Source organism: Leuresthes tenuis, unplaced genomic scaffold (assembly GCF_036924035.1).
Source record: "Leuresthes tenuis unplaced genomic scaffold, fLeuTen1.0.hap1 SCAF_14, whole genome shotgun sequence".
In the NCBI taxonomy this organism is placed as follows: Eukaryota; Metazoa; Chordata; class Actinopteri; order Atheriniformes; family Atherinopsidae; genus Leuresthes; species Leuresthes tenuis.
The window spans coordinates 4,212,501-4,225,890 of NW_027325368.1; the positions used below are offsets into that span (position 1 = coordinate 4,212,501).

Here is a 13,390-nt window from a genome sequence, read left to right on the forward strand (position 1 = left end):
TGTCAACAATGTGAAATCACACCCCAAACGTTTTAAATGCAAACGAGACATAACCCTACAGTCTCTAACTTGATGCTTCTGTTTGATACGATCTGATGAGTGAAGATGACACTTGATGCAGGACATATGGAAGTATCACTGAAATATTTCTCTGAGAGAGAAGGACCTGCTGACGACAAACCTCAGCAGACGGAGGCGGAATAGAAAGAGAGTCTCAAAGATGAAGGGACACCTCAACTCGAAATGTGAAGAGAAAATAATTCAGAGGTTGAACATAATGGGAGGGAATCAGAGTTTGGATGGGGGTGCAAAAAACCTCGAGGCCTATTGCAATGCCTACATTTGTTGTAGAAATTGCATATGAAGAGGATGATTTGCCAGCATTGAACTACAGTAGTTTAAGTAGTTTTTAATTATCACAGTTTCCATGGAAAAATCCCCAAAAATTCAGATTCACTCGAGAAATATCCAACTTCCATGACCTTTTTAAACTTTGAAGGATGTGTCTGTAAATCATGTTCAAAGTGGGCTGGATTTTTTCACTTGTTTTTAGGTGATGAGATAAGAAAAGAAATAAGTCTCATAATGCTTCTGCTAATTCTTTCTGCTAAGTTTTCAGCTATCAGCTCTTTGGGAATCCCCTGGGTGCTGAAACGAAATACAGTTTTGTCTGTCAAACTGTGTTATCTTTGGCGTTTTAAAAAAAATAAACGTTAACAAATGATGTCTCTTTGTGACCTGCTGGAAGTAACAAAGAGAGGAAAGACACTGATTCAAAATTTTCAGATATAATGGCCTATCTGAACTGAAAATGAGTGAAAAAGCAGCCATTGTCCAAAGAAAAACTTTGAAAGACTGTCAGAAAACTCAGGACCAGTTAAAGAGATTAAAAAGTCTGGTTCCTCGGGAGAAAAAAACAAAAATTGAGAGGTGCCTACTTTGTTTTCTAAGCTGACATCTGCTCAGCATGTTTTCACACAGAAGCTGAATATTAAGACTGACCTGAGCGCTCCACAGACGCCAGCAGGGGAACCAAAACCAGTAGAACTGTCAGAGCATCCATTGTCCTGCTGCTGCAGGTCAGAGCTGAAGCTACAAGCTAAAACCTTACTTTCTCTGTCCTCACTGGCCTCAGATCTGTTTGGATAACTTATTTGTGGATGCAGCAGCCTCCCACGGGGTAAACTACCGAAGCAGAAGTTTGGTGATGATCAGTTTAAGGGGTAGATGCAGTCTGAGTGGCTTAAGTCTGCAGGCAGACTAAAGTCCTGCCAAAGGTTTATGTGTTTTTGTGAGTAAAAGCAGAATTTCCTGTAAGGTCATCAACCTGAAAGCAAACAACCTTCATATCAACCAAGTCAATAAAGCACACGAGAATGTGCTGCCAGTAAGTGTTTAACCCTGTCAGAGCAGGGTTACAGGATAAAGGGCATTTTTAAAAGGATTTCCAAATGGATTGTTAGCATTGAAGAAATAAGCATTTTGCGATTGAAATGTTCAAATAATAAAGAATTTAAGTCTTTTTTTTTAATTCTAAAATAAAGTCAAACTTTTTCCTTTTTAGAATCACTGGTACAGTCACCTCACAGATCCAGATGTTGGAAAATAAAGCCGCTTTAACACAGTTTCAGGTATTCTTTCACATCTGGAAAAGCTTTCAAAGCTGCATTTTTCACGGTATGAACTCCATCTCGAATGATGACGTTTCCCAGCTTAACGTGGTGCCCAGGTTAACCTCATCACTCACTTTACCTGCAGCACAGTTTACACTAAACATCTACAGCTGCATTCAGTTAAGTTTTCATCATGCCAGTTTACAACAAAATGTCAGCTCAAGGTACCTCTTAATAAAGAGAAACCAGGTCATTCGCTTTAAGGTTTGGAAAACTTGAGCCATTAACATGAACTATCTGTAAAAGATGTTACCTGCCTTTGACATTGTGTCATAGTGGCACAAACTAGTACTTTAGTACATTATCAAACTGGGAAAGCATGCACTTTTAAAAGTAACACTTTGCCAGATTGACTCAGACATGATCCACATCTGCAGTTTTGGCCCACATTTGGCCTTAAATGATGGTGTTGACTGTGTGTTTGTGTAGATTCTCAGTCATCCAGGTTATGGTAATAAAATAAATGCAACTGGGCTCATTTCTTCTTGAAATAGAAGTATTCTTTAAGAATATGTAGTCCAGTTACCCTTTGTAAAGCCCTTGGAAAGACATTGACTCCTAAATTCAGCCGTATGTCCCCCAGATATAGCCCAAATTTGCTTTCCTCTTTGCCTCTGGGTCGTGTCTGGCCCACATAACGCTTACCAGTGCCTAAGCTGAGCCATACATGTCAGAAGCTGCTCAGTCAGGGCCCGGACATGTCTGCTGTTTGAGTTGGCGATACCTTCTGCTTTCATAGCCAACGCAGCGGGCTTCAGACCAACTTTTATCATGTGACAAGTTGGAAATGAGGTTGTTAAATCCCATTTAAAACAGCATGGCATTGAAAAAGTATCCACTCCTTTGGCATTTTTCTATCTTGTTCCCTTATAACCTGGAATTAGGATAGATTTCTGTGGGGTTTGTACATTTCACCAACACAACATGCCAATATAACGCACGATTCTTCTTTTCTTTTTGATTATGAAGGAGACACAACACTACGGAGTACATGGGCTACACATACACCACATAATATACTGCTTATAATGTAAAGTTTTGAGAATATCGAAGGTCTAACACTGGCTGGGCGGAGGGGAACTGAGAGAAAAAGGCACAAAAACAAATCCTTCCCGTACTCCAGCACCACGGACAGCTCCACAGATTCAGCAGGATCAGCTGCTGCTGTTTCTGAGCGACGGCCGAAGTCATCGAGTGTGACTGAACTAACCTCCGCCAGATAACTGTTTCAGAAGTGAAACTTTTTTTCCTTTATTCTTTTGAAAAACGGGGTTGTTTCCTTGTTTTTCGTGCGTTAATCTTGTCCTTTCCTTCTGCCGCTTAGTTAAACTCCAGTTTAGTTTCCTCTGATTTTCTCAGGTTAGAGCAGAAGTGTTCTTTGTTTTTGTAATGATGCTTTTGTCTTATCTTCTTGTTTTGTTTTCTAGTTCACCTTCATGTAAGAGCTTGTTTTCTTGTGATTCTGTTTAGTTTTACCACCTGATCCTTCATTTGATTGCTACCCACCTGCCTTGCATTTGTCATTAGTTCTCTGGGCAATTTTCCCCTCCTGTTTTTGTGGATGTTTCATTATGGGATGTAACGCTATGACAGCTCTGACTTATGCTCCCCACACACCAGAAGACTTTGAAAATACTCTGAAAGACTATCAGCTCACATCTAAAGACTAGTGTTTAGAGTTTTTAGTCCCAGACGAGCCTCAGACTAAAGATTTTACAAAGACTGTGAATCTTGTAGGGTCACTATTTACAAGACTACAACTAGATTTTTTAGATTTTTTTCCCATCATGCAATTTTTTCCCATCATGCTCAGCAGAAGTTTTACAAAAATGGAGGAGAAGCAGCTTCTAGCTGCAGCTGCTCTTCTGTGCAGTGGTTTGTGGTGAAAACCCCAACAAAAAGGAGAGAAAACGCCACAGAATATCACTCATTCTTCTACATCCGCCGACATGTTTGTTATTGACTGTCTGCTTTCCTGTTTCCGATGGTGTCAGAGCTTATCTATTGGTTGTTGATGGTGTTACGTCACTGCGACCTGCGATAATATTAAACACGTTTGATATGATCCCAAGACTGAGGAGAGACCGGTATGAAACGCTGTCGCAGACTGCAGATTACCGCCTTAAACTTAATGCAGATTACCACCTTAAATTTAGCGATCCAGGTGACGGGAGCGCGCCGAGACTCCAGTTAGACTCCTAAAGACTCAGTCAGACTCCTTTTCACTCAGTTTTTAGTCTGGGACTGTGGAAATCGGTTGGTGTAAACCCAGCATAAATTCTACTTTTCATTTGGATTTATGTGAAGGCATCTGTGTGCTCAGCATCTGAGTTCAAGTGGACTTTCCCTAATGAGATAATTAAGTGTATGAAACAAATGTTTTCTTTTCTTTTTCTCTCTTTTTTAATTTATAATCGTTGACAGATTCCCTGAAAAAATTGCTTAGTGCAACTTTACAGGTAACAAACTTTGGGCCATCAAACACACAATTTTCTATAATATTCTACAATATATATATAATACATTAAATAAAGACATCCGTGTCTCTCACCAGTGTATTATTGCTGGCTGTATTAGTGTTGTACATTAAAAATAGCCCTTCTCTGCGATAATGGAGATTCTAAGTCAGGGTTAAAGGTTTTATTCCAGCAGCTAGAGCTGTAAATCCACCACATCAGAAACAATAAGGACAAGATATTCGCCAACAGAGGGTTTAAATAAAGTAAAATAAACTAGAACATGTAATAAAGTTAAAGAGTGTCACCTCAGTTTACTGAAAGTGAAAGTTTCAGGTCAGTTTGTCCTGTTTTGAGTTAAAACCGAACAATGTGTGACGGATTTGTTATGCTGCCCTCTGCTGGAATAGTTCACCCACTGCAGCCATTTTCAAAAAGCAATCTGCACTATTCCCTCACTGATTTTGATAAATATACCACCTTCACTCAACATTCTGCTTCAGTTTTACCAAACATGGATGTACTTTTATCTATTTTCATGATGGACATATTTTTTTGGTCTTTTGATTTACTTTTGCTCTCAAATTTTGCTTTTAGGAAAATAATTATAAGAGTAATCTGTGTTATTGATGGATAGTTTTATGATATTTTCATCACGTACATAAAGTACTTTGACTTACCATATACCGTATCATCTTGAAACTTGCCTTTTCTTGTCACATTGCCTGAGAATGTTCACTAAAGTTGATATCAGCCATCTGTGCTCAGATCTGGAGACACTGCAGATGTCTACCGTACAAAGGAAATGTAAGCTTTAAATCATTGTGCCTCAGAGTGGAACAGAACCAAATCCAATAGGTATCAGGTTGTTTTTTCAAGGCAAACTTTAAACCACGGTTCCAAAAATGTTGGATCGCTGTGTGAAATGTGAATAAAAAACAACCAAAATGTACGAATCTAAGAAGCCAATATTTTTATCACAGTAGAACAGATTTAACAAATGAGAGAGAGAGACTTCTTTCTTTCATGTTGAATTCGATGGCAGCAGCACGTCTCAAAGAATTTGGAACAGGACGATGTTTACCACTGTGTAACATCCCTTCTTTTAACAACAGTTCGCATTTGGGAACCGGGGAGCCCAGATCCTGCCTCGGACTACGAGAAGCAGTGCGCAGTTTAGCAGGAAGGAGCAAGGAAATGTGCTCGGCCTTCCCTGAAAATGACATCGACAGGATGGATAAAATGTCACTTGAAAACCTGTGTTTACCTTTCCATTGTACCCCAAATACCACCAGAGATGCAGGCTTTGAACAAGCTGGTTAGCTCCTCTCCTCCTTATTCTGAAGGATACAGCTACCATGATCTCTGGAAGTGTTCCTGAGCCCAAGCACTGATTTCCGTACCCAGAATCATGCCTGTTTATAGGCCTGAGGGCCTGAAGATCATCTAATACATCCAAAAGTCATCTAATGTTGACTTCCAGCCGTGTCACTTTCACGTGGAGATGTCTCCAGACGTGTCTCATTCTCTGTGGATGATGGAATATTCAAAGTCTTTGTGATTTTGTATTGAACAACCTATATCTAAAGATTGCTCCACAGTTTGTCAGTGCGGGTTCCTGCAGGTTTCTAAACCTCTGCCCATCTTTAATTCTGTGTTCTTTTTTCAAACAGCATCGCAACTTTTCTTCAAATTAGGGTTTTAAATAGCAGGCACATTTGGGCCTAATCTGAGCTGCTTTGGTCTACTTTAGACTCCGGCTCAGTTCTGGTGATTGGATGGGTTACAGCATGTGTTGTGTGATCCAGATGTCCACAGCCAGCTGTGAAATGGGACGAAATATCGGTAGTATTGTGAATTTAGAAAGAAAATCCCGGGTTTAGCCATGTCTGGCGGCAGAGTTTAGACAGCCAATCACTCCAACCTTCGTCCACTTCATAATTTAAAAACCAAATGTGGGCCGTGGGTCAAACACTTTGTTATCCAGAAAAACAACAAGCTGCGTATTACAAGCAATATATCATTTTCTGCTAGGCTATGTGGTCTGTATTGGCAACGTGAACAACGTGACGTCTCACGAAACGTAGAGAAAACAAAGTCTTTAAAAAAGGATTCAAATTCTTTCCTTAACAAGGATTTGGAAGCAGTAAAGTACAATAATGAACTGGCTCTTTGCTTTGTTCATATTTCTCGGTGTCGTGTTTCTGTTTGTGACTTTTATCTGCCTCTGATTCTGTTTATTTTGGAATAAACTTGACTGCTTCTGTGATTTCGAGTTCTAATTTGAAACAACCTCCACCGGAAGCGCCGCGTTAAAGCGCTCGTGCCTTGATGCTGCGAGCGCTCGAGGTTCCAGCAGCAGAAACGCCCTGCATCCTCTCTCTTCTCCTCCAGCATCTATCCCGCTTCTCCTCTGCTCCACCAGCCGCGGAGGGGCCGCTCTGAACGGAAAGGAAGACGATCGGAGCCCCGCTGAAAAAGATGGCCTTTTAACGGCAGAGAGAACAGCCCAGAAGAGACATGGATCCTTTGCTTTCCTCCCTCCTCCACCTCCTCCTCCTCATCGCTTCCCTGAGCCGCTTCCCCGCGTCTGCTGACAGGCGATTCGGTGAGTAAATATGACAACGAGACGGAGCTGCTGCCTCCACGTCCTGTGGAGTTTTCCTGCTCAGGGCCATTTTCTGGACAAACCGCGAGGTAGATGTGTGGCAGCGAGCTGCCAGGAACCTGCAGGCTGATCCACTGCAGCTTCACCTGAGCGCAGGGAAAAACACGCTCATCCTGCGATGCGTTTCGCCACAAAGATCCGAAACCTCAAAGGGAAACAGCAGCGCTGCCAGGGAGGCAGAAACACGGAAATTAGCCTTCATTAGAATAACACGGCCTAAATCTGTCAGTCAGGACTGATTTACGCCAACAACAGTTCAACTGCAGTAACAGGGCTTATTTTAAATGGATATGCTTCATAGATGCACCAGAAGTAACGTAAATGACCGATAATAACGTGTATTATCTATAATAAGCTCAGGAATGCCAAAAATAAAATGCATACAAATTAAATAGGTACAAAAGTGCTGATGTTAACAAGTTTCTACGTAAAACGTATCATAAAATGTCAAAATTAGTACGAAAATGAGTCTAAATAAAGTAATAAAAGTGCTAAGAAGAAAACAGAATAGAATCAATAAGAAAGTGAAGTAAATATTCAGATAGAATGCAGAAAAAACGTCATCCAAACAGTTTCAAAAGGAAATGAAGCTGATCATGTTGTTACATTTTAATGTGAAAATAACATTTAGAAGAAAAAAATGAGAAATTAAAACTAGAAACAAATTAAATAACTTCCAACGTATCAAGTGTAATAGTTTAAATTCAACTAAATTTAGGTTTATTTAAACCAGCCTGATCACAACAAATGTAGCTTCAAAGATGGTCCAATTAGAGTCCAATTCATACAGATCAAATGAAAAAAGGTTCCCCCTCTCAGGAAATGAGCGTGCACGAGGAGGGGAATGGAAAGATAAATAAAAAGTAGTTCTGTGTGCATTCATTTGTAAACAAGAGGAGGCAATGAAAGATGAGATGATACACACTCCTGGTGGAGCCGCTTATCGATTGGAAATTTGGGTGTGCGTCAGTGTGCGCGCGCTGGCTGAAGACGTTCATTTCGCTATTGCACGGAGTCTATAAATAGATAATATCTAATTTCCCTCCCACCGACTTGAGATGTGGAGCCTGCAGGATGACTGAGGCAGAGATCTGTTGTGGACGACGGTGAAAGAGGCAGCAGGAGCAGTGAGAAGCTGGTGCTCAGAGGCAGCTGTGCGCGTCTCCAGACCCTCCTCCTCCTCCTCCGTCAGATTACATAAGCAGCGCGCGGAATGGCTGCCACAGGCTCAGCTGAGGAGAGGAGCAGCAAAACATCGGCTGGAAGTCAACATGGGCATTATAACTGAATTACTCTAATGGGTTTTACTCTAATGAGCAACAGCTCTGATCATTTCTGTAGAGAAACCAAATGGTAGAAGATTTTCTGATGCCTCGATGCAGCATCTTTACCTCTTATTGATAACCTTAACATGGTATATTTACATCACTGTACAATTACACAGTGTGCAAAAGTCCTGAGCCACCCCTCATTCCTTTTTGCTGACTGTGACAGTTCAGCAGGGGCTGTGAAGGCCAGTGACACAGAAGTGAAGGGTAATGACTTTAGTAGAATACAAAGTGAACGATTGAGCAGGAGCCAGCTGTGGCCAGCAGGAGTAACAATGACCTGTGAGGTAGACAATCCCAGCAGAGTCAGAATAGAAGACCAGGTAAGAGCAGAAGGGAGAGAAGTCGCATGTGGAAGTGAAAGATGGTTCAAAAGCATTCAGGGAGGAGGTTGTGATGCAGCGGCAGGGGTTGGAGAGGAAGGAAGTCGAAGGTGAGCAGGCACAAAGGCTACTGGAAGAGGGGATTTGATCAGGGTTCTGGCCAGATCTGTGGATCCTGAATGAGAAGAGGGGAGATAGAAAGGATCCTTTCCTTTAGAAAGGATCAGGGCAGAAAGTCAAGTGAGGCAGATGCATCGATCCAAACAGGGACCAGCAGAGAACTCACAGTACTCTGGGATCAGGTCCAGGATCCAGACCAGGCTGATCCACTGACCATCCAACAGGCGACAGAACCCCAAAACACTTTAACCAGCCAGAGATCCAAGAAAGGTAATAGTTAAGGGCTCAGGTTTTCACAAAGACAAGCGGAATCATCCAGAAGCAGGGGTCAGGGTCAGAACAATAACAGTAACAGTAAGCTGGACCCAGGAGCTCTGCTAACTGAGGTCAGAAGCAGGGGTCAGGGTCAGAACAGTAACAGTAAACTGGACCCAGGGCCCAGGACCCAGGACCCAGGGCCCAGGGCCCAGGACCCAGGGCCCAGGGCCCAGACTGCTGGAGCTCTGCTAACTGAGGTCAGAAGCAGGGGTCAGGGTCAGAACAGTAACCTGAAGCCAGGGCCCAGGACCCAGGGCCCAGGACCCAGGACCCAGACTGCTGGAGCTCTGCTAACTGAGGTCAGAAGCAGGGGTCAGGGTCAGAACAGTAACCTGAAGCCAGGGCCCAGGACCCAGGACCCAGACTGCTGGAGCTCTGCTAACTGAGGTCAGAAGCAGGGGTCAGGGTCAGAACAATAACAGTAAGCTGAAGCCAGGGCCCAGGGCCCAGGGCCCAGGACCCAGGACCCAGGACCCAGGACCCAGGACCCAGGACCCAGGACCCAGGACCCAGGACCCAGGACCCAGGACCCAGGACCCAGACTGCTGGAGCTCTGCTAACTGAGGTCAGAAGCAGACAATCTGGCAACAAACTGGGCTGGTAGATCTGCTTAAGAAATGGCCAAAACAAAAAGATTGGCTGTTGATTGTCAGCCTGAACCCTCTGAGACGAGCTTTCTGTCATTTCTTTAAGGAGTCTTCAGGAATAGTTCTCCAGGCTTCTTGAAGGACATCCCAAAGCTCTTCTTTGGATGTGGGCTGCCTTTTGTTCCGTTCTCTGTCAGATGATCCCACACTGCTTCAATAATGTTGAGGTCCGGGCTCTGGGGAGGATTCATCCCTCCATAAGACCTGTTGCCACTGATTTTCAGTCCACTTCTTGTGTCATTTGGCACAGCTCAGCCTTTTCTCCCTGTTTCCCTTCCTTAAGAACGGCTTCTTGACAGCCACCCTTCCATGGAGACCATTTCTGATGAGGCTTGGGCCAACAGTAGATGGATCAGCTGAAGGTCCAGATGCATCTCTCAGGTCCTGTCAGGTCACAGCTGGATTTTTTCCTCTTTCTTAAGGACATCACTTTCAGATCCTGTCCATCTGCTGTAGATATTTTTTCGGCCTGACACTTCTTCTTTTGTCCTCCCACAGTTTTCCACTTTACTTCTGTTTTAAAGAGCTTTGGTGCAGAGAACATGGAGGTGTTTTTGCATCATGTTCACATATTGATTCTTCTTTGCTTCTTCAGAGCTTTAACCTGTGGACTGTGTTCACAAGCAATGATTTCTGGAGGTATTACTAAATCCCGTCTGTCTTTACTTTGAAGACACTCTGCTTCTCTAAGGTGCTCTTTTTTATGCCCATTCATCTTACTGACCTGTTGTCAGCTAACCGAACTCGTTACATGTCCCTCCAGCTGTTTCTTTTTAGCAATGCCCCCCAACCCAAATGTTGTCATTTGTTCATATTTCTTATGAACTAAGTTTTCTATGTTTGATTGTGCATAAAATATTGCTAATCATTGCATTCTGTTCTCATTCATCAGGGAGTCCCTGCATCTTTGCTGCTGGGTTGCTTGCTGCACCCTGGCTGCTAACCAGCTAGCTTTGGCTCATTGTTCCATTCATCTTCTTTTCCTGTGAGCCCGTCCTCTTGTGGATAATCTGCAGCTCCACCATCTTGTTGAATTCATAATTTAAGCTAATAAATCATGCAGCTACTGTTTTCTATGGTCAAATAAATGTAGCACTTGCAGGAAAAGTCCCTTAATGTAGGTATTGAAATGGAAATAGCGAAGTAAAAGTGAGCCACATATTTAAGATACTCCATGTTTTTATTAATCAAATTTAAGTTATGAACGTTTTCTTCAGAGAGGCTATTTAAAACCGCCTCATAGCAAACTTTAAATATGCATAATATAACCCTGAAAGTGGGGGGGGGGGTTACTTTATTCCCTGCGGGTTCTGAATATTCAAATTTCTAATCAAAAGTGACTGATAGTGACCTTGTGAGCATAATATTCAAAAAGCATTTTAAAGATTCCTTCCTTCCTTCCTTCCTTCCTTCCTTCCTTCCTTCCTTCCTTCCTTCCTTCCTTCCTTCCTTCCTTCCTTCCTTCCTTCCTTCCTTCCTTCCTTCCTTCCTTCCTTCCTTCCTTCCTTCCTTCCTTCCTTCCTTCCTTCCTTCCTTCCTTCCTTCCTTCCTTCCTTCCTTCCTTCCTTCCTTCCTTCCTTCCTTCCTTCCTTCCTTCCTTCCTTCCTTCCTTCCTTCCTTCCTTCCTTCCTTCCTTCCTTCCTTCCTTCCTTCCTTCCTTCCTTCCTTCCTTCCTTCCTTCCTTCCTTCCTCCCTCCCTCCCTCCCTTCCTTCCTTCCTTCCTTGATAGGTGCATACATATATCTATATATATCTTTAGACTTTGGGCTACACGGTGGTGTGGTGCTTAGCACTGGTGCTTCTCAGTAAGAGGGTTCCAGGTTCAATTCCCAGCTGGGGTCTGTCTGTGTGGAGTTAGCATGTTCTCCCCCTGTGTGTGGGGGTACTCCAGCTTCCTCCTGCCCCCCCCCCAAAACATGCATGTTAGGTTAAATGGAGACACAAAATTGTCCCTAGGTGTGAGTCAGTATATTTCTGGTGCCGGTCCCAAGCCCAGCTACATGATGAGGGTTTAAACAACCAGCATAAAACATGTGCCAAACTGATGATGTGAGATCAGCTCACTGTGGTGCCCCTGATAAAGGGAGAGGCTGAAAGAAGTGACTTCACATGACATTTTTTATATTACTGATGTGCTGATATCGTACTTATGTGCATGTTTATTTGTCAGTGATGTCGTCACAGACATCAGAGGTGATGTTTGTCGCCTAAACTCTGTTTTTCTTGGTGTTTATTGTACCTGCCAGTTTGAGGTTTTGTCGTAAAGCCTCAGATTTTCCCTTCTGGGACTCAAACCTGAAAATAAGTCGAGCCGCAGGTCTTCCTAATCATTAACCTGGACCTGGGCGAGGTTGCTGCTGGTTCACCTGGTGTGACCGTCGCCATGGCAATGCTCATTAAATTTTCATTGGGGTTGATTGTTTGGTTGGGTTTGTGCAGGACACATCTGCACAGCTGCTGAGGCGGTTTACTGTAACTGTGCTGCAGGCCGGAGAGCTGCTAACGTCCCAGCAGCAGAGAAATCTGATTCATTCCAAGCACGCTTCGACTTGGGCTTCATTTTAACTTCCAACAAGGAGGTTATGGGATGGACACAATTTGTCTGTTAGCAGGATTACTTTAAAAGTATTATAAACATCTGGGTCCTTAACCCACACTTTTTTATTCTACCTCGGTGGAAATGTGGACTCTTATTTTATTCTTTAGTATTTTCCGCTTCTTGGACAAAATATGCGGGACATCTCAAACTCTGAACAAGGTTGCCTCTTAGATGCCCAAATTGTGGGATTCCCGGCATTTTCTTCACAGTTTGATGATTTGTTGCATTATCACATGACCAGCATTAGCAAAGCTGCATCTTAATCGCTGTGTCTTTATTTATCTGTGGATCAACCACAATAACACCACCACCTTCTTAATATTGAGCAGGTCATCGAGGCCAGAGGAGCACTGACCAGTCACGGTGAGGACAAAAACACATCCAAGGGCATCCTGGGCTGTCTGGTACAGGAACATTAACTGTGGGTCTCTGTGGAGTAGGTTTGCTTCCCAAAAATGTCATCAGATCCCTTCAGATTGGTATCTGGGGAGTGTGGTGGCCTGAGATCCCTTCAGATTGGTATCTGGGGAGTGTGGTGGCCAGAGATCCCTTCAGATTGGTATCTGGGGAGTGTGGTGGTCAGAGATCCCTTCAGATTGGTATCTGGGGAGTGTGGTGGTCAGAGATGCCTTCAGATTGGTATCTGGGGAGTGTGGTGGCCTGAGATCCCTTCAGATTGGTATCTGAGGAGTGTGGTGGCCAGAGATCCCTTCAGATTGGTATCTGGGGAGTGTGGTGGCCAGAGATCCCTTCAGATTGGTATCTGGGGAGTGTGGTGGTCAGAGATGCCTTCAGATTGGTATCTGGGGAGTGTGGTGGTCAGAGATGCCTTCAGATTGGTATCTGGGGAGTGTGGTGGCCAGAGATCCCTTCAGATTGGTATCTGAGGAGTGTGGTGGCCAGAGATCCCTTCAGATTGGTATCTGGGGAGTGTGGTGGCCAGAGATCCCTTCAGATTGGTATCTGGGGAGTGTGGTGGCCAGAGATCCCTTCAGATTGGTATCTGGGGAGTGTGGTGGTCAGAGATCCCTTCAGATTGGTATCTGGGGAGTGTGGTGGCCTGAGATCCCTTCAGATTGGTATCTGGGTAGTGTGGTGGCCAGAGATGCCTTCAGATTGGTATCTGGGGAGTGTGGTGGCCAGAGATCCCTTCAGATTGGTATCTGGGGAGTGTGGTGGCCAGAGATCCCTTCAGATTGGTATCTGAGGAGTGTGGTGGCCTGAGATCCCTTCAGATTGGTATCTGGGGAGTGTGGTG

General features: G+C 43.7%; 2 protein-coding genes across 2 annotated transcripts in view; one reads left to right on the forward strand and one right to left on the reverse strand.

Annotated features, from left to right (window-relative positions):
* LOC140268594 (properdin-like) overlaps window positions 1-1,218 on the reverse strand; it is a 9,656-nt gene extending 8,438 nt beyond the window's left edge. Inside the window, exon 1 of the mRNA XM_072363520.1 lies at window positions 1,003-1,218. Coding sequence (XP_072219621.1) covers window positions 1,003-1,063 — 61 coding nt within the window. The 5' untranslated portion in view covers window positions 1,064-1,218. The remainder of the gene's footprint in view (window positions 1-1,002) is intronic.
* Window positions 1,219-6,434: 5,216 nt separating this feature from the next.
* LOC140269133 (receptor-type tyrosine-protein phosphatase N2-like) overlaps window positions 6,435-13,390 on the forward strand; it is a 203,651-nt gene continuing 196,695 nt past the window's right edge. Inside the window, exon 1 of the mRNA XM_072364154.1 lies at window positions 6,435-6,737. Within this exon, the coding sequence (XP_072220255.1) occupies window positions 6,650-6,737 (88 nt within the window). The 5' untranslated portion in view covers window positions 6,435-6,649. The remainder of the gene's footprint in view (window positions 6,738-13,390) is intronic.